The 25,000-nt window shown below is 45.1% G+C and overlaps 1 protein-coding gene across 1 annotated transcript in view; it reads left to right on the top strand.

Annotated features, from left to right (window-relative positions):
* The window catches only part of LOC121877017 (visual pigment-like receptor peropsin), an 81,076-nt gene that overhangs the window by 34,037 nt on the left and 22,039 nt on the right, over nucleotides 1-25,000 (top strand). Inside the window, 1 exon segment of the mRNA XM_042382607.1 lies at nucleotides 22,931-23,063. Within this exon segment, the coding sequence (XP_042238541.1) occupies nucleotides 22,931-23,063 (133 nt within the window).

Below are 25,000 nucleotides of genomic sequence, written 5' to 3' on the forward strand. Positions count from 1 at the left end.
CTCCCCTTCTTTCCTTCCTCCATTCTTCTCTCCCTTCTTCCCTGCACCCCTTCCATCCTCCTTTCTAGCACCCTTCCCTCATTCATTCCTTCTTTCCCTCCTTCACCCCCTTCCTCTTTCTCTCCTTTCCTCCCTCCCTCTCTCCCTCCCTCTTTCTCCCTCCCTCACTCCCTCATCATCTATTCAAGTCTATCATTAACTCATAACTCCCAAACGACCGCCTCCTTACATTTCTCGTTCAGTCCAATTCTGCCCCACTTCCCTCACTCAAGGTACCTCAGTTGCCTCACTTCCCTCACTCAAGGTACCTCAGTTACCTTACTTCCCTCACTCAAGTTACCTCAGTTACCTCACTTCCCTCACTCAAGGTACCTCAGTTGCCTCACTTCCCTCACTCAAGGTACCTCACTTCCCAGTCATACTCAAGGGGTTAAATCATCATACTCAAGGGGTTAAATCATCATACTCAAGGGGTTAAATCATCATACTCAAGGGGTTAAATCATCATACTCAAGGGGTTAAATCATCATACTCAAGGGCTAAATCATCATACTCAAGGGGTTAAATCATCATACTCAAGGGGTTAAATCATCATACTCAAGGGCTAAATCATCATACTCAAGGGTTAAATCATCATACTCATTTTAAACACCTTATTCATCCAAATTCCTACCAAAAGATAGCATTAAATTATCCAGGCACTAAATTGAGTTTATATTCAGAATTTTCACTAAGATTCTGAAGTTTTTCTCCAAACTCTAATTTTTTTCAGATTCTGAATTTATACGTTGAGAGTTATGACTTATTATGAGACCAAGAGAGACAGAGAGAGAAAGAGATATTGACATAGACAGTAAAGAGACGGAGACAACAGAAAAGATAACGATAGACAGAAAGACAGAAAGAGAGAAAGACAGGAAAAGAGAGAAATAGAGAAAAACAAACAAACAAACAGACAGAAATAGAGAGAGAAAGAAAGACAGACAAAGAGATAGAGAGAGAGAGACAGAGAGAAACAGACAAAGAGACAGAAAGACAGCAACTGAGGGAGAGAGATCAACAAACTACCACATAATGAAGAAACAATGAGAGATAGGAGTGAGGAACATTACCCCCCCCCCCCCAGAGAGATGAGGGAAACTTTGTCTGTCTGTCTGTCGTGGGAGGGGGGCGGGGGGGGGAGGGCGGGTATAATCCCTGAGCTAATATGGCAACGAAAACTTAAGACAACAATAAAGTTCCAGACGATATCTTTAAAATATTGCCCACACCATGACCATCTTCACTACTATTACTACTACTACTACTACTTTTTTTTTAATTGGTCTCCAGCCTCCCTCAATAGCCACACCTTCGCCACCATTTTATTACCTTAATATTAAATATCCTAATACATAAGTACCTGTCCTAGCTGTGTTGAGTTAGTTGAGCCGCAGATCTATACGGCATTCAGTGACTGTAGCCTCATAGTCAATATCTGCAGCTGTTGTCGGAATTGGGGCAGATGCTCTCGTTCCCCTGAGGCAGAGCAAAGCCGACCTAAGGAGAGAGAAGGACAGTCGACATCTCATCCAGGCTGTAACATAACTTCTGGGCTGCTGCTTCTGTTAGGAGATCAACTCCGCGAGTCTGGCGTAGAAACATCTTGCACTTGGTCCCATCCCACCAGAGGTTGTGAACACTAGAGGAGTGAAGCTGCCTTGATCAACGTTCTGAATTCTCTCCCCATATGCCCTTATCTTGTCGTTCTCGTTCCTCCTGTGTGCAGCATCGAGAGCTAGGTTCCGGTGACATGCGTAACTACTACTACTACTACTACCACCACCTCCCTACCACTCCTATTACTATTACTACCACCACCACCACCCCTACCACTACTAGCACCAACTCTGCCCACACACACACACACACACGTACCATGACAGAGGGGGGGCGGCGGGGGTGGGGGGCTGGAGAGATTGCGGGTGAGGGAGGAGGGGAAGGGGGGGGGTAGAAGAAGACAAACACGACCCTCTACAAACTGAATCCGATTTCCATTCTATATTAACTCAAAAGAACAGCAACAGACTCACGCTATGGCTGACCTACTGTATATAGAGATCTCAGAATACCAACAATGAGACAAAGTTTACATAAGGTTATATTGTCACAGAAAAACTTAAACTTAGGGGAAATAGGGAGAAGATAGTGTTCTTGTGGAGTATTTGTGTGACGTTATGGATCTATAGAGGTTAGAGTCCCTTGTTAGTTGAATGGTATTTGGGCTTTATCGTTATGTTGTGTCGGTATCGTATGCTTTTTACCATATCACTGGTGAGAGAGAGAGAGAGAGAGAGAGAGAGAGTTTGTGTGCGTGTGTGTGTGTGTGTGTGTGTGTGTGTAAGAGAGAGTACACAGAGACCTCTCCTTGGATGTGTGGTGAGCTGAAGTGCGGTTACTTCCACCACAAACCACACAATCTCCAATTACTACCACAATCCATTCCCCTACCACTCCTACCTCACCCCCCACCCCTCCTACCACACCCCCTACCATTCCTACCTCACCCCCTACCCCTCCTACCCCTCCTACCTCACCCTCACCCCTCCCCCTCCCCTACCCCTACCCCTCTGCCTCCCCACCCCCTACCCCCTCCCTCCCCTCCCCCCCACCCCTCCCTCTTGCTATACCTTCTCCTCTATTTTCTGACCCCACAGACAACCCCACGCCCTCTGGGGCTCTCACTTTAAGACCCTCTCGTGGCGTGAGACACCAGAGAGAGAAGAGAGGATGTTTATTATATAAGTGCCACGTGACGGACTCAGGACAATGGCGAATACTTTCAGAGTGTGTGTGTGCATGTGTGTGTCAATGTGTGTGTGTGTGTGTACATGTGTGTGTGTGTGTGAGAGTGTGTATGTGTGTGTGTTTTAGTTTTAATTACCTTAGAATGTTACAATGAGATGTCTTGGCTGTAATGTGACCTGAACTGACCTAATCTGACCTAACATCTGACACGACTAACAACTGACTCAATTCACATCACTTGACCTGACCTGACCTGACTCACTTGACTCATTCTCCTTTAACGAAACTTGATTGGGTCCTTGATAGTTTCGCAACCTGAGTTATTGATTTGGTTCACACACACACACACACACACACACACACACACACACACACACACTGCACAGTTCCAATTGGCTATTATCAGATGCAGGAAGGCTGAGCGTAATGACTTGTTGTTTGAGTTGTTGTAGTTGTTTTTGTTATTGTTGTTGTTGTAGTTGTTTTTGTTATTGTTGTTGTTGTAGGTGTTGTTATTTTTGTTCAGGTAGTTCAAGATTATGTGCTGATTGCGGCATTGTATCCTGCTGAGTGTATCCTGCCGAGTGTATCCTGCTGAGTGTATCCTGCCGAGTGTATCCTGCCGAGTGTATCCTGACGAGTGTATCCTGACGAGTGTATCCTGACGAGTGTATCCTGACGAGTGTATCCTGCCGAGTGTATCCTGACGAGTGTATCCTGACGAGTGTATCTAACAGAGTGTATCTGACGAAGGTATATACAGCGAGTGTATCTAACGAGTGTATCCTGACGAAGTGTATCCTAACGAGTGTATCTGACATGAGTGTATCTAACGAGTGTATCTGGCCAGAGTGTATCTGACGGTATATCTGACAGGTGTATCCTGACGAGTGTATCTAACGAGTGTATCCTGGCCGGTATACATCCCCACCGGCAAGTGTATCCCTAACGAGTGTATCCTGACATGACGCTATCCTGCTGAGTGTATCTGGCAGGTGTATCCTGACGACTGTATCGCCGCTGGAGTGTATCCTGGCAAAGTACATGTCCTGGCAGAGTGTATCTAACGAGTGTATCCTATCAGTGTATCCCCGGCAGTGTATCTGAGCAGGTGTATCCTGCTACAGGTGTATCTGACGAGTGTATCCTGGCAAGGTGTATGCATGACGCCAGTGTATCTGGCTTGAGTGTATCTAACGAGTGTGTATCTGGCAGAGTGTATCACCGAGCGAGTGTATCACAACGAAGTGTATCCTGCTGAGTGTATCCTGCTGAGTGTATCCTGCCGAGTGTATCCTGCCGAGTGTATCCTGACGAGTGTATCCTGACGAGTGTATCCTGACGAGTGTATCCTGACGAGTGTATCCTGCCGAGTGTATCCTGACTGACCTGTATCACAGGTGCGACGAGCGAGTGTATCCTGTATCCTGCCGAGTGTATCCTGACGAGTGTATCCTGACGAGTGTATCCTGACGAGTGTATCCTGACGAGTGTATCCTGCCGAGTGTATCCTGCCGAGTGTATCCTTGTCCTACGCATAAAACCAGTTTAAAATCAACCACTCACTGACTGTCATATCCTGCATATGTATGTATGTTGATTGAACCAGTTAGTGAGTGTATTAAGTGACTGTTTTGGCATCTTACGTGCAGTCGGTTTAAACTGGTTGAGTGGGACAGAGTGGGACAGAATGGGACAGAGTGGAATGGTTGATTGAGGCTAAGTGTAGTTATTGAGATATCTGGTTTCTCTTGTTAACGACGAAGGACTCACACACACACACACACACACACACACACACACACACACACACACACACACACACGTAAGAAGATACTTGTCACTCCTGGTGGGGGAGGAACAAGAAGATCGAGAGCTCCTGAGGGGGGAGGGAGGAGGAGGTATCAGGCGGGATTACCGGAGGGCCTTGAGGCTGCTGGTCGTCCACGGTGTTCCCTCAGTGTCTCGGCGTGGCTGGTGGAGGTCGGACGTGTCCACTCAGCAGCCTCTTGTCTCCCTTACCGTGGCGACAGTAAACCATTCTCGCCTCTCAGTGTCTAACTTAGCTCACCACTCAAGCGAACACGTCCCACCTGTAATAATTAAACCACTATAACCTGTATTAATTAAACCACTAAAACACCTGTATTAACTAAGCCAATTTAAAGTACTTGTGTTATTTCTTGACAACGATCAGCGAATTGGTAATCTTTAACAGTAAACAGGTGGAAAGTAAACAGGTAAACAGTAAACAGGTGAACAGTAAACTTAGTCTCCAGCGGTAAACTCTACAGCTCTCCACCACAACACTTTAATCTACCGGTAAGAACAACGAGAGGAACATAAGTCCCTCTCTACCTACCAAGACACTGGCTCATGCTACTAACCCTTTCAGCCAACGTCTTATGGGACCACCTGAAGATTAAACACCCTAATGCTAACCTGACCTAACCTGACCTGACCTAACCTGACCTAACCCTTTCAGCCAACGTCTTATGGGACCACCTGAAGATTAAACACCCTAATGCTAACCTGACCTAACCTAACCTGACCTAACCTAACCTAACCTGACCTAACCTGACCTAACCCTTTCAGCCAACGTCTTATGGGACCACCTGAAGATTAAACACCCTAATGCTAACCTGACTACTTGAACCTAACCTAACCTGACCTAACCTGACCTAACCTGACCTGACCTAACCTGACCTAACCCTTTCAGCCAACGTCTTATGGGACCACCTGAAGATTAAACACCCTAATGCTAACCTGACCTAACCTAACCTGACCTAACCTAACCTAACCTGACCTAACCTGACCTAACCCTTTCAGCCAACGTCTTATGGGACCACCTGAAGATTAAACACCCTAATGCTAACCTGACCTAACCTAACCTAATCTGACCTGACCTAACCCTTTCAGCCAACGTCTTATGGGACCACCTGAAGATTAAACACCCTAATGCTAACCTAACCTAACCTAACCTAACATATTATATAACCTAGCCTATCCTAATCAAACCTAACTTAACCACACCTCTTCCTCACACCTATCCCTCCGACCTCTTCCTCACTCCTATCCCTCCGACCTCTTCCTCACTCCTATCCCTCCGACCTCTTCCTCACACCTATCCCTCACACCTCTACCTCAAAAACAACAACAACAACAACAACAAAAATCACAACAATAAAAATAGGGAAATGTCAAAATTTGTCTTAAAAAAAAACCTTATTTCTTTTTTATTTGACCTCTGACCTCTGACCTCTGACCTCTGACTCTCGGGACACAGTAGTTATGAAGGGATTGTGTAGATAGCTTTATAGATAGACAGATGTATGGATATATATATACAGTATAGACAAACATACATACATACATACATACATACATACATACATACATACATACATACATACATACATACATACAGACAGACTCACAAGGTCAAATGGAAAGGGTAAGTTTATAAGTATTTTTAGTGGAGGAGAAGAAAAGCATTATTGTTGTAAAGTGTACTTGTAAGGCCTTAAGTGGCGAGTGTTATGTGTACTTGAGGGAGGGAGAGGGGTGAGTGGTGTGAGAGGAAGTAGTGAGGGAGAGTGGTGTGATGTGAGAGGGAGGGTGAGTGGTGTGTAAGTAGAAGTGATGTAAGTGTGTGTGTGTGTGTGTGTGTGTGAGTCAGAGGTGTGTCACTTGACGTTCTAAGACCTTGAAAGAGTTTTTACTGTTCAAAGGAAGAAAAACCCGTAATGTTCAGGGGTTTTTACATTGATAGTGACGGGATTTGGGGATTTTGGGAGGTAATAGATGGGATTTGGGGATTTTTTTAGGGGGAATAAACGGGATTTGGGGATTTAGGGGGAATAAACGGGATTTTGGGATTTTTTTAGGGGGACTGGTGGGATTTGCGGAGGATAGTGACGGGATTTAAGGATTTTGTGATTTTGAGGGGAGGATAGAGACGGGATATGGGGATTTTGGGAGGTAATAGATGGGATTTAGGGATTTTTTGGGGGCAGGGGGGCAGAGATGGGATTTATTTTTTTATTTTTATTTAAAAATAAAAGAGATTTGTTTTTGTTTTCCGTCTGGGGAAATTTTTCAACTGGGAGAATTATTTTAGGGATTTTTTGGTAACTAACGAAATATTTTTGATTTTTTTTTAGAACTAACGAAACAAGATATGGGTTTTCTTTTTTTCTGACCACTTACATTATATTTCCAAAAATTTCCGACCATTTATATTTCCCTTTTTTCTACGTATAGAAATTTGACTTTTTTCCCCACTACTTATAAAAAGCGATTTATTTTTCTCGTAAATAAAATAACTACATACGGGGATAAAAACCGAGGGATTCATGTATTTTACATATATTTTTTTTTGGGGAAAATGCAGTGTATCGAGTTTATATATCAGGTTATGTAAGGGTATTTTATTTATAATTTAAATATATAATGGATTTTTTTGGAGAAGGGAAGAAGGAAGGAAGGAAGAAGGAGGGAAGGGAGTTAGTTGTACAGTAATTTCCTATGTATAATTATTTTTTTTATATTTTAGTAATTTTTTTATCAATTTATGTTATGTTATTTTTTATTTATTAATTTATTTATTTACTATTTATGTTAGCTCAATTTTCTCCATCAAAAATTTTTCCTTATTCATTATCAATTATTTCATTCATCTCTTCATTCATTTACTTTACGAACAATTTATTTATTTTTCTTATTCGTTAATTATTTATTTTACCTGAGAATAATTATTTTTTTTCTATTACTAACTTATTTCTATATTTTATTACACATTGTTAATTACTTGTCTACTTTTTAATTTTCCTACCTGTCTAATTATCTATCTATCTTCCTTACCTGTCTAATTATTATCTATCTATGTTCTCACGCATCTATTTATCTCCCCATTACTTATTCAATTAGTCAAAGGTCACCTGTTTACACTCATGAGCTCTCGTAATTCAGGGAGAAACAGGACAGGTAAGCGGTGGCAATTAGCACACACCTTCTGAGGGTGGTAGAGCTTTAATGTTACACCTTTTGGCGAGAGTAGCAAGCAGCCTCACGCTTTAAGGCTTGTAAACTTGGAGGTGATGGAGTTGAGTTGGGAGGTGTTAGGTTAGGTTGTGTTAGTAAAAAGTGTAGTGCTGGCGCTTTTTCTCCTCTTCTCTTCCTCCTCCTTCTTCTTCTTCTTCTTCTTCTTTCTTTCTTCTTTCCTCCTCCTCCTCCTCCACCCCCTTTCTTTCTCCCTTCTTCCTCTTCTCCTCCTCCTTATTATCATCATCATCCTCCTCCTCCTTCTTTTCCTCTTCCTTACCCAACGACAGGGAGTACCTTGGTGTCACATACATACATATACATACATACATACAATATTATTATAATTACATACATACACCTGGCAGGCAGCATGTAAAGAGGACTTAAACATTAATCCACGACCACATTATAGATTAAGACTATGGAGCCCCAGTGATGGACACGACCCCTCTCTCTCTCTCTCCAAGATGGGCATGACCTCTCTCTCTCTCTCTCTCTCTCTCTCTCTCTCTCTCTCTCTCTCTCTCTCTCTCTCTCTCTCTCCAGTGATACACAAGGCTCCTACCCTTCTCTCACACCTACCCTTCTCTCACTCCTACCCGCTAATCCTCCTCACCACAATGACTCACCTGCCATATTACAGTCTACCTTATGACGTGACTTCCTGTGATAGTGTTCCTATGTAAACAAAGGAAGAGAGGAGGGAGGGGAAGAGAGGGGGTGAAGAGAGGGGAGGAGGAGTCATGCTTTGTCTTCATTTTAAAGCTATTGAGTGAGGGATGTTGTGTAGGCAGTCAGGAGAGAGAAAGACCAACCCTACCACTTCCTTCAAAAGCACCTCCCACCCCCACTCTCCAACAAGCACCCCACCCCCACCACTTCTCCAACAAGCACCCCCCCCACCCCCACCACTTCCTCCAACAAGCACCTCCCACCCCCCACCACTTCTCCTAACAAGCACCTCCATCACCCCACCACTTCCTCCAACAAGCACCCCACCCCCAACACTTCTCCAACAAGCACCTCCCCACCCCCAACACTTCCTCCAACAACAAGCACCCTCCCCACCCCACCACTTCCTCTCCAAATGCCCCAACCACTTCTCCAACAAGCACCCTCCCCACCCCACCACTTCCTCCAACAGCCCCCCCACCCCACCACTTCCTCCAACAAGCCCCCAAATCCTTCCTCCTCCAACAAGCACCCTCCCCACCCCACCACTTCCTCCAACAAGCACCCTCCCCACCCCCACCACTTCCTCCAACAAGTCCCCCCACCCCCACCACTTCTCCAACAAGCACCCCCACCCCCACCACTTCCTCCAACAAGCACCTCCCCACCCCCACCACTTCCTCCAACAAGCCCCCACCCCACCACTTCCCTCCAACAAGCCCCAACCACTTCCTCCAACAAGCACCTCCCACCCCCACCACTTCCTCCAACAAGCACCCTCCCCACCCCCACCACTTCCTCCAACAAGTCCCCCACCCCCACACTCCCAACAAGCACCCCCACCCCACCACTTCCTCCAACAAGCACCCTCCCCACCCCCACCACTTCCTCCAACAAGCCCCCCACCCCACCACACTTCCTCCAACAAGCCCCAACCACTTCCTCCAACAAGCACCCTCCCACCCCCCACCACTTCCTCCAACAAGCACCCTCCTCACCCCCACCACTTCCTCCAACAAGCACCTCCCACTCCCCACCACTTCTCCAACAAGCCCCACCCCCACCACTTCTTCCAATGCCCCCACCCACCTCCCCACTTCCTCAGCACCCCCACCCCCAACACTTCCTTCAACAAACACCCCCACCCCACCACTTCCTCCCACCCCACACCCCACCACTTTCTCCAACAGTCCCCCCCCCACCACTTCCTCCTAACAAGCTCCCCACCTCCAATAAGCACTCCCACCCCCACCACTTCCTCCAACAAGTCCCCCACCCCCACCACTTCCTCCAATAAGTCCACCCCCCACCACTTCCTCCAACAAGCCCCCACCACTTCCTCTCCAATAAGCACTCCCACCCCACCACTTCCTCCAACAAGCCCCACCACTTCCTCCAATAAGCACTCCCACCCCACCACTTCCTCCAACAAGTCCCCCACCCCCACCACTTCCTCCAACAAGCACCCTCCCCACCCCCACCACTTCCTCCAGACAGGTAAAGATCTTGCAGCTAAAATTAAACAACACAAATACAGTGTTAGGACAGGCAGAATCCAATGCTCTGTTTGTTCATTTGAGGGATAACAAGCATTGCATTGACTGGGATAATGCCTCCTCAATATTACCTTGTAATTCAATTGATAGTAGGAACATCATAGAATCTAGTCTTATTAAACATACCGAAGCATTCAACATGAATTTGAGTAACGGCTTGTACAAGCTGGACAATTTTGTAATTAAGAAGATTTGTGACCAGGTGAGAAGGCCGGGTCACCTGACCATCTGACCTGACCACCAACCGTTGTGTGCTATTTAAAGATTAGTAGGTCATTACTAATACCTGACCATTGTGGACCTGGTCTCACCCTCCTCTGTATATATACACCTTGATTTGTATTTCTCTCTAGTCTGTACTCACCCCTTGAAGATGTGAATTACACGAAAGCGCTTGGGAACTTCTGTTTTTCTTCTTTCCTTTGTGGTTATCAGCATATATATTACCCTCACCTAGTACAGTTATGGTAAAATATTAACAAAATGCAATATCTCTTACGGTGTGTTTTATATTCCAACAAATTTATATTAAACTGTTAATACTTTCAGAAATAAAAATACTGTCAATATGTTGAGAAAAATATACCTTTTTTACCTGAGTGCCGAGGTAGAGTCTTATAAAATATTTTTACTTTTATCAGGAAAAATATTGTACCAACATCATTGTGTATCGTTACGTAAAAAAAAAAAAAAAGCAAGGTACTCCGCTGTTTCATTTTTCCGTGTGATTTTATCAAGATTTATCTTATCTACGTTATTGTGATTTACATGAAATATATATATATATATATATATATATATATATATATATATATATATATATATATATATATATATATATATATATATATATATATATATATATATATATATATATATATAGAAACAAAATATTAAAGGAATCTATTAAAAAAGTAACTCGTTCACAAGAAAAAAATAATACTACATATCACAAATCACAAGACCCAATTATATAATACAAAAATTAATTAATACTTTTAAAACCACGAACGACTTTCAAAAACGATTAAAAAGTATGAAAATATTACATTTACAATAAAGTATTTATTTCTCAGCAAGTATTTATTATAAAAGTTGTTCCATAGTTTTAAAACCCTAAAACAAACAAACACACACACACACACACACACACACACACACCCTAACTCAAGTCACTTGGTGGTAGAGCCGACAAGACCCAGATTACTCACGAACTACGGCTGATCACCTCTTGCTCCACCACCTTTCCTCTTCCACTTCTTCCTCTTCCACGTCCTTCCTTCATCCTCACCACCACCTCCTCTTCCACGCCTCCTTCCCTCTTCCTCTTCCCTTCTTCCTCCCCATCCTCCACCTCCTACCCTATTTCTTCCTCCTCACCACCACCCATCACACCACCACCTCACCACCTCACTGCCCTCACCACCTCACCCTCCCTCTGATGACCACACTACAGGTGATGGCTCACCTCTTGAGACTAACTTGAATGGTTGTTGTTGTTGTAGCCAAAGACATACATCTGGAGAGTGTTGTGATGTCTGGGGAGTGTTGTACGTCTGGGGAGTGTTGTGACGTCTGGGGAGTGTTGTGACGTCTGGGAGTGTTGTGATGTCTGGGAGTGTTGTGACGTCTGGGGAGTGTTGTGACGTCTGGGCAGTGTTGTGACGTCTGCAGTGTTGTGACGTCTGGGGAGTGTTGTATGTCTGGGGAGTGTTGTGATGTCTGGGGAGTGTTGTGACGTCTGGGGAGTGTTGTGATGTCTGGGGAGTGTTGTGGACGTCTGGGGAGTGTTGTGATGTCTGGGGAGGTTGTGATGTCTGGGGAGTGTTGTGATGTCTGGGGAGTGTTGTGACGTCTGGGGAGTGTTGTGATGTCTGGGGAGTGTTGTGACGTCTGGGGGTTGTGACGTCTGGGGAGTGTTGTGATGTTCGGGAGTGTTGTGATGTCTGGAGAGTGTTGTGATGTCTGGGCAGTGTTGGACGTCTGGGGAGTGTTGTGACGTCTGGGGAGTGTTGTGATGTCTGGGGAGTGTTGTGATGTCTGGGGAGTGTTGTGACGTCTGGGGAGTGTTGTGACGTCTGGGGAGTGTTGTGATGTCTGGGAGTGTTGTGATGTCTGGGAGTGTTGTGATGTCTGGGGAGTGTTGTGACGTCTGGGGGTGTTGTGATGTCTGGGGAGTGTTGTGATGTCTGGGAGTGTGACGTCTGGGGAGGTTGTGATGTCTGGGGAGTGTTGTGATGTCTGGGGAGTGTTGTGATGTCTGGGGAGTGTGTGACGTCTGGGAGTGTTGTGATGTCTGGGGAGGTTGTATGTCTGGGGAGTGATGTCTGGGGAGTGTTGATGTCTGGGCAGTGTTGTGTGTTATAGCGCAGATATGTGAGGTCGTGCTAACCTAACCTAATCATCCTAACCCTAACCTGACCTAACCTAACCTGACCTAACCCCCAACCTGCCTACCTAACCTGACCTGACCTAACCTGACCTAATGGAGTTCTCCAAGAGGTCCCCACACACCCACCTCGCCCAAACTGTCTGAATTAAACCAATGAATAAGGAAAGAGAAGGTGGGTGTAAGAGGCTGTTATTCACCCTGAGGAACACAGTAATGAAAACTAATGTACGACTTTATTTTAGGTTTTCTATAAGATTTTCTAGGGCGAATTTGTTTTTTTTTATTTTTTTTTGGGGGTGTAAATGTCCTCCCCCTCCCTTTTGACTTGGGTAAATGTTAACGTCAACTTATATAACCTAACCTACCCTTAACCTAATCCTAACTCTAACCTAACCAATCTAACCTACCCTCCCTTTGTTAATTTAATTTTTGTTCTAGTGGAACAATTAGCCTGGTGGCGTCATTATAGTCATCCTTGTGAAATATGAATAAGTTAATAAGGCCGTTTTGCATAAATTTGTAGCCAGGATGAATAAGAATTTCATTCACTTATTTTTTCATTTTGGGGAGGGTGGTGGTGGTGGTGGTGGTGGTGTGGTAGTGGTGGTGGTGGTAGTGGTGGTGGTGGTGGTCGTATTGTTGTTGTTGTTGTTGTTGTTGTTGTTGTTATAGTATCCATCAGCTTACGTCACTTACATAGAACTCTTTTTAATTCACGTATTTTTTCTACACACAGATATTAACGCCTTGTTTAAACCTGAGAGAGAGAGAGAGAGAGAGAGACAGAACAGACAGACGGACAGACATAAAGAGGATAACCATCCCACCACTACTTAAACATTAACCCTCATATCATCACCATAAATCTAGCACCACCTCACCTCACCCCTCTCACCTGCCCTCTCCTCTCTCCACCTGCCCTCTCACCCCTCTCCTTCCTCTCCACCGGGCCAGATATATTCTAAACTATTTTAAAGCTATATAGACCCATCTGAATGCATATACAGGGTGTCACAGAAAATGTCCCTGTCTCTCTGTCTGCTGCCTGCTCCCTCCCTCTCTGCCTGCTGCCTGCCTCCTCCTTCCCTCTGCCTGCTGCCTGCTCCCTCCCTCTCTGTCTGCTGCCTGCTCCTCCTCTCTGTCTGTCTGCTGCCTGCCTCCTCCTCTCTGCCTGCCGCCCTCTCCTCTGCCTGCTGCCTCCCTCCTCCCTCTGTCTGCTGCCTGCCTCCTCCCTCTCTGTCTGCTGCCTGCTCCTCCCTCTCTGCCTGCTGCCTGCCTCCCTCTCCTCTCTGTCTGCTGCCTGCCTCCCTCCCTCTCTGTCTGCTGCCTGCTCCTCCCTCTCTGTCTGCTGCCTGCCGCCCCTCCTCCTCTCTGCCTGCTGCCTGCTCCTCCCTCTCTGTCTGCTGCCTGCCTCCCTCCCTCTCTGTCTGCTGCTTGCCTCCCTCCAACTCACACTGTATCAGGGAGTAGGCAGAGGGAGGCAGGGTGCAGGCAGGCAGGAGAGAGGGAGCAGGCAGAGGGGAGAGGGCAGGAGCAGGCAGGAAGGGAGAGAGGCAGGAGCAGCCAGGGGAGAGGGGCAGGAGCAGGCAGGAGAGAGGCAGGAGCAGCCAACGTCTTATGGGACCACCTGAAGATTAAACACCCTAATGCTAACCTGACCTGACCTGACCTAACCTAACCTGACCTAACCTAACCTAACCTGACCTAACCTGACCTAACCCTTTCAGCCAACGTCTTATGGGACCACCTGAAGATTAAACACCCTTTTGCTAACCTGACCTAACCTGACCTAACCTAACCTGACCTAACCTAACCTGACCTAACCTGACCTGACCTGACCTAACCCTTTCAGCCAACGTCTTATGGGACCACCTGAAGATTAAACACCCTAATGCTAACCTGACCAACCTAACCTGGACTAACCTAACCTGACCTGACCTAACCCTTTCAGCCAACGTCTTATGGGACCACCTGAAGATTAAACACCCTAATGCTAACCTGACCTAACCTGACCTAACCTAACCTAATCTGACCTGACCTAACCCTTTCAGCCAACGTCTTATGGGACCACCTGAAGATTAAACCCTAATGCTAACCTAACCTAACCTAACCTAACCTAACATATTATATAACCTAGCCTATCCTAATCAAACCTAACTTAACCACACCTCTTCCTCACACCTATCCTCTCCGACCCTCTCACTCCTATCCCTCCGACCTCCTCACACCCCCTCCGACCTTCTCCTCACACCTATCCCTCACACCTCTACCTCAAAAAAAACAACAACAACAAAAATCACAACAATAAAAATAGGAAATGTCAAAATTTGTCTTAAAAACAACCTTATTTTTATTTGACCTCTGACCTCTGACCTCTGACTCTCGGGACACAATATAGCTATGAAGGGATTGTGTAGATAGCTTTATAGATAGACAGATGTATGGATATATATATACAGTATAGACAAACATCCATACATACATACATACATACATACATACATACATACATACAGACAGACAGACTCACAAGGTCAAATGGAAAGGGTAAGTTTATAAGTATTTTAGTGGAGGAGAAGAAAAGCATTATTGTTGTAAAGTGTACTTGTAAAGTCTTAAGTGGCGAGTGTTATGTGTGACTTGAGGGAGGGAGAGGGGTGAGAGGGTGAGTGGTGAGAGGAAGTAGTGAGGGAGAGTGGTGTGGAGGTGAGAGGGAGGTGAGTGGTGTGTAAGTAGAAGTGATGTAAGTGTGTGTGTGTGTGTGTGTGTGTGAGTCCAGAGGTGTGTCACTTGACGTTCTAAGACCTTGAAAGAGTTTTTACTGTTCAAAGGAAGAAAACCCGTAATGTTCAGGGTTTTTACATTGATAGTGACGGGATTTGGGGGATTTGGGAGGTAATAGATGGGATTTGGGGATTTTTTAGGGGAATAAACGGGATTTGGGGATTTAGGGGGAATAAAAGGGATTTTGGGATTTTTAGGGGACTGGGATTTTCGAGGATAGTGACGGATTTTAGGATTTTGTGATTTTGGAGAGGATAGAGACGGGATATGGGGATTTTGGGAGGTAATAGATGATTTAGGATTTTTTGGGGCAGGGGAGATGGGGATTTTTTATTTTTATTTAAAAATAAAAGAGATTTGTTTTTGTTTTCCGTCTGGGGAAATTTTTTCAACTGGGAGAGAATTATTTTAGGATTTTTTGCACTAACGAAATATTTTTGATTTTTTTTAGAACTAACGAAACAAGATATGGGTTTTTTTCTTTTTTTCTGACCACTTACATTATATTTCCAAAATTTTGACCATTTATATTTCCCATTTTTTCTACGTATAAATGACTTTTTTCCCCACCACTTATAAAAGCGATTTTATTTTCCCGTAAATAAAATAACTACATCGATAAAACACCGAGATTTCATGTATTACATATATTTTTTTTTGTATAAGGTTACGTAAAAGTATCGAGTTTATATATCAGGGTTATGTATGATATTTTATTTATAATTTAAATATATAATTGATTTTTTCTTGGAGAAGGAAGGAAAGAGGGAAGGAAGGAGGAAGGAGTTAGTTTAACAGTAATCCTATGTATATATTTGTTCTTTATATTTGTAATTTTATCAATATTTGTGTTATTAAGTTATTTTTTATTTATTCATTTATTTATTTACTTATTTATTAACAGCTCAATTTTCTCATCAAAATTTATCCTTTATATTCATTATCAATTATTTCATTCATTCTTCATTCATTTTACTACAATCAATATTTTTTTTTTCTTATTCGTTAATTATTTATTTTACCTTGAGAATAATTATTTTTTTTTATTACTGTACTTATTTCTATATTTTATTACACATTGTTAATTACTTGTCTACTTTTATCTATTTTCCTACCTACTAATTATCTATCTCTTCCTTTTACTGTCCAATTAATTTTATCTATCCTCACCACCATTTTATCTCCCCATTACTTATTCAATTAGTCAAAGGTCACCTGTTTGTAAACCTACTCTCGTAATTCAGGGGAAAAGGACCAGCAACAGTGTTCTGCACATATTCTGATGCTAACCCTTGCTGAGATGCAAACCTCAAGCCTTACGCCTTGTAAACTTATAATTTTGGTGTGTTGAGTTAGGTTAGGTTGGGTTAGGTTAGGTTAGTAAAATAGTTGGGTGGTGAAGGCTGGCGCTTTCTTCTTCTCTTCCTCCTCCTTCTTCTTCTTCTTTCTTCTTCTTCTTCTTCTCCTCTCCTCCTCTCCACCCCCTTTCTTTCTTTCTCCTTCTTCCTCTTTCTCCTCCTCCTTATTATCATCATCATCCTCCTCCTCCTCCTTTCCTTCTTCTCTTCCTTACCAACCAGGGTGGCGCCTGTGTCACATACATACATACATACACATACATACATACATATTACATGCTAAGACACCAGGTAAAAGGCATGTGAGACATCCACACCATTTATAGAGTTAAGACGACTGGCGGTTATAAAAGTGACACGACCCCTCTCTCTCTCTCTCTCTCCCATGACCTCTCTCTCTCTCTCTTCTCTCTCCAGTGATACACAAGGCTCCTACCCTTCTCTCACACCTACCCTCTCACTCCTACCCGCTAATCCTCCTCACCACAATGACCACCGCCATATATACAGTCCACTCCATGACGTGACTTCCTGTGAGTAGTGTTCTAAGAAACAAAGGAAGAGAGGAGGGGGAGGGGAAGAGAGGGGTGAAGGAGAGGGGGGAGGAGGAGTCATGCTTTTGTCTTCATTTTTTAAAGCTATGGAGTGAGGGATGTTGTGTGGTGAGACTGTCTGAGAGGAGAGAGAGAGAGAGAGAGAGAGAGAGGACCCCACCCCTACCACTTCTCACAAGCACCTCCCACCCCCCACCACTTTAACAAGCACTCCCACCCAATCCTCAAACAAGCACCCCCCACCCCACTACTCTCCAACAAGCACCTCCCACCCCCACCACTTCCTCCAACAACAAGCACCTCCACCCACCACTTCCTCCAACAAGCACCCCCACCCCACCACTTCCTCCAACAAGCACCCTCCCCACCCCCACCACTTCCTCCAACAAGTAGTCCCCACCCCACCACTTCCTCCAACAAGCCCCCCACCCCACCACTTCCTCCAACAGCACCTCCCTCACCCCACCACTTCCTCCAACAAGCACATCCACTCCCCACCACTTTTCCAACAAGCCCCCACCCCCACCACTTTCTTTCAACAAGCCCCCACTCCCACCACTTCCTCTAAAAGCACCCCCACCCCCCAACACTTCCTTCAACAAACACCCCCACCCCTACCACTTCCTCCAACAAGCACCCCCACCCCCACCACTTTCTCCAACAAGCCCCCACCCCCACCACTTCCTTCAACAAGCCCCCACCACTTCCTCCAATAAGCACCCCACCCCCACCACTTCTCCAACAAGTCCCCCACCCCACCACTTCCTCCAACAAGTCCCCCACCCCACCACTTCCTCCAACAAGCACCCTCCCCCCCCCCACCACTTCTCCAGACAGGTAAAGATCTTGCTAAAAAATTAAACAACACAAATACAGTGTTAGGACAGGTTGTGAACCAATGCTCTGTTTGTTCATTTGAGGATAACAAGCATTGCATTGACGATAATGCCTCCTCAATATTACCTTGTAATTCAATTGATAGTAGGAACATCATAGAATCTAGTCTTATTAAACATACCGAAGCATTCAACATGAATTTGAGTAACGGCTTGTAGCTGGACAATTTTGTAATTAAGAAGATTGTACCAGGAAAGGCCGGGTACCTGACCATCTGACCTGACCACCAACCGTTGTGTGCTATTTAAAGATTAGTAGGGTCATTACCTAATACCTGACCATTGTGGACCTGGTCTCACCCTCCTCTGTATATATACACCTTGATTTGTATTTCTCTCTCTAGTCTGTACTCACCCCTGAAGATGTGAATTACACGAAAGCGCTTGGGAACTTCGTGTTTTCTTCTTTCCTTGTGGTTATCAGCATATATATTACCCTCACCTAGTACAAGTTATGGTAAAATATTAACAAAATGCAATATCTCCTTTACGGTGTGTTTTGCTATTCCAACAAATTTATATTAAAAAACTGTTAATACTTTCAGAAATAAAAATACTCGTCAATATGTTCAGAAAAATATACCTTTTTTACCTGAGTGCCGAGGTAGAGTCTTATAAAATATTCTTTACTTTTATCAGGAAAAAATATTGTACCAACATCATTGTGTATCGTTACGTATAAAAGCTAAGGTACTCCGCTGTTTCCATTTTCCCGTGTGATTTTATCAAGATTTATCTTATCCATATTATCTAGGATTATTATGAAATATATATATATATATATATATATATAGAAACAAAATATTAAAAGAATCTATTAAAAAGTAACTCGTCACAAGAAAAAATAATACTACATATCACAAATCACAAGACCCAATTATATAATACAAAAATTAATTAATACTTTTAAAACCACGAACGACTTTCAAAACGATTAAAAGTATGAAAAATATTACATTTACAATAAAGTATTTATTTCCTGAGCAAAGTATTTATTATAAAAGTTGTTCCATAGTTTTAAAACCCTAAACAAACAAACACACACACACACACACACACACACACACACACACACACACACACTCTAACTCAAGTCACTTGGTGGTAGAGCCGACAAGACCCAGATTACTCACGAACTACGGCTGATCACCTCTTGCCCACCACCTCTTCCTCTTCCTTCCACTTCTTCCTCTTCCACGCCTCCTTCCTTCATCCCTACCACCACCTCCCTCTTCCACGCCTCCTTCCCTCTTCCTCTTCCGCTTCTTCCTCCCCATCCTCCACCTCCTACCCTATTTTTCTCCTCCCTCACCACCACCTCATCATGACCACACCCTCACTGCCTCACCACCCTCTCCCCCTCCCCTGATGACCACACTACAGGTGATGGCCTCACTCCTCTGAGACTAACTTGAATGGTTGTTGTTGTTGTAGCCATAAAGACATACATCTGGAGAGTGTTGTGATGTCTGGGGAGTGTTGTGACGTCTGGGGAGGTGTGACGTCTGGGGAGTGACGTCTGGGGAGTGTTGTGATGTCTGGGAGGTAGGACGTCTGGCAGTGTTGTGACGTCTGGGGAGTGTTGTGACGTCTGGGGAGTGTTGGATGTCTGGGGGAGTGTGGGATGTCTGGGGAGTGTACGTCTGGGGATGTAGATGTCTGGGGAGTTTTGGATGTCTGGGGAGTGTTGTGACGTCTGGGGAGGTTGGGACGTCTGGGGAGGTTTGGATGTCTGGAGAGTGTGGATGTCTGGGCAGTGTTGTGACGTCTGGGGAGGTTGTGACGTCTGGGGAGTGTTGTGACGTCTGGGAGTGTTGGACGTCTGGGGAGGTTGTGATGTCTGGGGAGTGTTGTGACGTCTGAGTGTTGTGACGTCTGGGGAGGTTGTGACGTCTGGGAGGTTGTGATGTCTGGGGAGTGTTGTATGTCTGGGGAGTGTTGTGACGTCTGGGGTGTTGTGATGTTCGGGGGTGTTGTGATGTCTGGGGATTGTTGACGTCTGGGGAGGTTGTGATGTCTGGGGAGTGTTGTGATGTCAGAGTTGTGACGTCTGGGGAGGTTGTGATGTCTGGGAGTGTTGATGTCTGGGGAGTGTTGTGATGTCTGGGGAGGTTGTGATGTCTGGGGAGTGTGCTGACGTCTGGGCAGTGTTGTGACGTCTGGGGAGTGTTGTGACGTCTGGGGAGTTGTGATGTCTGGGGAGGTTGTGATGTCTGGGAGGTTGTGACGTCTGGGAGGTTGTGGATGTCTGGGAGTGTTGTGATGTCTGGGGAGTTGGATGTCTGGGGAGTGTTGGACGTCTGGGGAGGTTGTGACGTCTGGGGAGTGTTGTGATGTCTGGGGAGTGTTGTGATGTCTGGAGAGGTTGTGATGTCTGGGCAGTGTGGTGACGTCTGGGAGGTTGACGTCTGGGGAGTGTTGTGACGTCTGGGGAGGTTGTGATGTCTGGAGGTTGGACGTCTGAGGTTGTGACGTCTGGGGGAGTTAGTGACGTCTGGGGAGTGTTGTGATGTCTGGGGGAGTGTTAGATGTCTGGGGAGGTTGTGACGTCTGGGGTGTTGTGATGTCTGGGGAGTGTGATGTCTGGGGATTGTTGTGATGTCTGGGGAGTGTTGTGATGTCTGGGGAGTGTTGTGATGTCTGGGGAGGTTGTGATGTCTGGGGAGTGTTGTGATGTCTGGGAGTGTTGTGATGTCTGGGGAGGTTGTGATGTCTGGGAGGTTGTGATGTCTGGGGAGTGTTGTGGATGTTCAGGAGGTGTGTTGATAAGCGCAGATATGTGAGGTCGTGCTAACCTAACCTAATCTAACCTAACCTAACCTAACCTAACCTGACCTAACCTAACCTGACCTAACCTAACCTAACCTGACCTAACCTGACCTGACCTAACCTGACCTAATGAGTTCTCCAAGAGGTCCCCACACACCCACCTCGCCCAAACTGTCTAGAATTAAACCAATGAATAAGAAAGAGAAGGTGGGTGTAAGAGGCTGTTATTCACCCTGAGGGAACAGTAATGAAAACTAAATGTACGATTTTGTTTATTTTTAGGTTTTATAAGATTTTCTCGAGAATTTGTTTATTTTTTTTTTTATTATTTTTTGGGGGTGGTAAATGTCTCTCCCCCTCCCCTTGACTTGGAGTAAATGTTAACGTCAACTTATATAACCTAACCTACCCTAACCTAACCTAATTCCAAACTTAACCTACCCTAACCTACCTCCCTTTGTTAATTTAATTCTTGTTCTAGTGGAACAATTAGCCTGGTGGCCATTATAGTCATCCTTGTGAAATATGAATAAGTTAATAAGGCCGTTTTGCATAAATTTGTAGCCAGGATGAATAAGAATTTCATTCACTTATTTTTTTTTCATTTTGGGGAGGGTGGTGGTGGTGGTGGTGGTGGTGGTGGTGGTGGTAGTGGTGGTGGTGGTGGTCGTGTTGTTGTTGTTGTTGTTGTTGTTGTTGTTAGGCATCCATCAGCTTACGTCACTTACATAGAACTCTTTTTAATTGTATTTTTTTCTCACACAGATATTAACGCCTTTTGTTTAAACCTGAGAGAGAGAGAGAGAGAGAGAGAGAGAGAGAGAGAGAGAGAGAGAGAGAGAGAGAGAGAGAGAGAGAGAGACAGACAGACAGACAGACAGACAGAACAGACAGACGGACAGACAGACAGACATAAAGAGGATAACCATCCCACCACTACTTAAACATTAACCCTCATATCATCACCATAAATCTAGCACCACCTCACCTCACCCCTCTCACCTGCCCTCTCCTCCTCTCACCTCCGCCCTCTCACCCCTCTCCTTCCCTCTCCACCGGGCCAGATATATTCTAAACTATTTTAAAGCCATATAGACCCATCTGAATGCATATACAGGGTGTCACAGAAAAATGTCCCTGTCTCTCTGTCTGCTGCCTGCCTCCTCCTCTCTGCCTGCTGCCTGCTCCCCTCCTCTCTGCCTGCTGCCTGCTCCCCCCCTCTCTGCCTGCTCCCTGCCTCCCTCCAACTCACACTGTATCAGGGAGTAGGCAGAGAGGTAGGGAAACAGGGAGCAGGGAGAGAGGGAGGCAGGGTGCAGGGAGGCAGGGAGCAGGCAGTGAGGGAGGGACATGTTTCTGGGACACCCTGTAGTATATATGAGTGTGTTTATATGAGTGTGTATATATGACTGCGTATATATATGAGTGTGTATATATGACTGCGTATATATATGAGTGTGTATATGAGTGTGTATATAGGACTGCGTATATATATGAGTGTATATATGACTGCGTATATATATGAGTGTGTATGTCCATAACATCAATACACATTCACCAGATTTATATCAGTGACTTATGATCCAATTTCTATAGTTTATATTAGTACCAGAGGTGAGGTCGTCTGTTCCTCATACACACTACATTTATGGGTGCCTGAAGTTAATCCTCGAGCTGAAGTTAATCCTCTAGTTAATCCTAGAGCTGAAGTTAATCCTCGAACCTCTTGTCCTTTTTAGAACCTTTATGAGTGCATGAAGTTAATTCTCGACTTGAAGTTAATCCTCTAGCTGAAGTTAATCCTCTAGCTGAAGTTAATCCTCTAGAAGTTAATCCTCGAACCTCTTGCCTTTTAGAACCTTTTATATGCATGAAGTTAATTCTCGACTTGAAGTTAATCCTCTAGCTGAAGTTAATCCTCTTGCTGAAGTTAATCCTCCAGCTGAAGTTAATCCCCTAGCTGAAGTTAATCCTCTGCTGAAGTTAACTCTAGCTGAAGTTAATCCCCTAGCTGAAGTTAATCCTCCAGCTGAAGTTAATCCTCTAGCTGAAGTTAATCCCCAGCTGAAGTTAATCCCCTAGCTGAAGTTAATCCTGGAATCTCTTGTTGTTTCAGGAGATGGGTGAGGACGTGTTCTCCCCGGAGCAACAGATGGCGCTGCTTAACGCCTCGGGACACGAACCCAGACTGTGGGAGCCGGTGTCACCCAACCAACACACCTATATTGGCATATACCTTATTGTTGTGGGTGAGTCTCTACCTCCTCTTCTTTCTCCTCCTCTTCCCTTCCTCTTCCTCCCTCCTCTTCCTCCCTCTTCTCCTCCTCTTCCTCCCTTTCTTTGTTTACCCTCCTCTTCTGTCTTCCTCCCCCCATTCCTCCTTCTCCTCTTCCTTTTTTCTTTACCTTTCTATTGCTTCTTCTTCCTTCTCCTCTTTTATTCACCCCCTCTTCTTCCTTCCCTCCCTCAGGTATCCTCCTCATCCTCCTCTTCCTCTTCCTTCTTTCTCCTCCCTTTCTTCCCCTTTACTGTTTCCTTCTCGTCATTCTCTCCACGAGGCATTACCACTTTCTGATGAGTTTGCCACTAAAGGACTTCCATAAATATCCTACTTGATTATCCTTACGATCCTTTGATATCCTTCTAGTTAGTGGTGGTTATCCTAGAGTCCTTCCTGTTAACAGTATCATTCAGGTTCCTGTTAACAGTATCCTTCAGGCTCCTGTTAACAGTATCCTTCAGGCTCCTGTTAACAGCATCCTTCAGGCTCCTGTTAACAGTATCCTTCAGGCTCCTGTTAACAGTATCCTTCAGGCTCCTGTTAACAGTATCCTTCAGGCTCCTGTTAACAGCATCCTTCAGGCTCCTGTTAGCATCCTTCAGGCCCTGTTAACAGTATCCTTCAGGCTCCTGTTAACAGCATCCTTCAGGCTCCTGTTAACAGCATCTCAGCCATCAGTATCCTTCCGGCTCCTGTTAACAGTATCCTTCAGGCCCTCGCCTGTTAACAGTATCCTTCAGGCTCCTGGTAACAGTATCCTTCAGGCCCTGTTAACAGTATCCTTCAGGCTCCTGTTAACAGTATCCCAGGCCCTGTTAACAGTATCCTTCAGGCTCCTGGTAACAGTATCCTTCAGGCTCCTGTTAACAGTATCCCAGGCTCCTGTAACAGTATCCTTCAGGCTCCTGTTAACAGCATCCTTCAGGCTCCTGTAACAGTATCCTTCAGGCTCCCGTTAACAGTATCCTTCAGGCCCTGTTACGCATCCTTCAGCTCCTGTTAACAGCATCCTTCAGGCCCTGTTAACAGCATCCTTCAGGCTCCTGTTAACAGGATCCTCAGGCCCTGTTAACAGATCCCGGCCCTGTTAACAGTATCCTCCAGGCCCTGTTAACAGTATCCTTCAGGCTCCCTGTACAGTATCCTTCAGGCCCCTGTTAACAGCATCCTTCAGGCCCTGTACAGTATCCTTCAGGCTCCTGTTAACAGCATCCTTCAGGCTCCTGTTAACAGCATCCTTCAGGCTCCTGTTAACAGTATCCTTCAGGCTCCTGTTAACAGTATCCTTCAGGCTCCTGTTAACAGCATCCTTCAGGCTCCTGTTAACAGTATCCTTCAGGCTCCTGTTAACAGTATCCTTCAGGCTCCTGTTAACAGCATCCTTCAGGCTCCTGTTAACAGTATCCTTCAGGCTCCTATTAACCGTATCCTTCAGGCTCCTGTTAACAGTATCCTTCAGGCTCCTGTTAACAGCATCCTTCAGGCTCCTGTTAACAGCATCCTTCAGGCTCCTGTTAACAGCATCCTTCAGGCTCCTGTTAACAGCATCCTTCAGGCTCCTGTTAACAGTATCCTTCAGGCTCCTGTTAACAGTATCCTTCAGGCTCCTGTTAACAGCATCCTTCAGGCTCCTGTTAACAGTATCCTTCAGGCTCCTGTTAACAGTATCCTTCAGGCTCCTGTTAACAGTATCCTTCAGGCTCCTGTTAACAGCATCCTTCAGGCTCCTGTTAACAGTATCCTTCAGGCTCCTGTTAACCTTCAGGCTCCTGTTAACAGTATCCTTCAGGCTCCTGTTAACAGTATCCTTCAGGCTCCTGTTAACAGTATCCTTCAGGCTCCTGTTAACAGTATCCTTCAGGCTCCTGTTAACAGTATCATTCAGGCTCCTGTTAACAGTATCCT

The sequence above is a fragment of the Homarus americanus genome, unplaced genomic scaffold (genome assembly GCF_018991925.1).
Source record: "Homarus americanus isolate GMGI-L3 unplaced genomic scaffold, GMGI_Hamer_2.0 scaffold50325, whole genome shotgun sequence".
Classification (NCBI taxonomy): Eukaryota; Metazoa; Arthropoda; class Malacostraca; order Decapoda; family Nephropidae; genus Homarus; species Homarus americanus.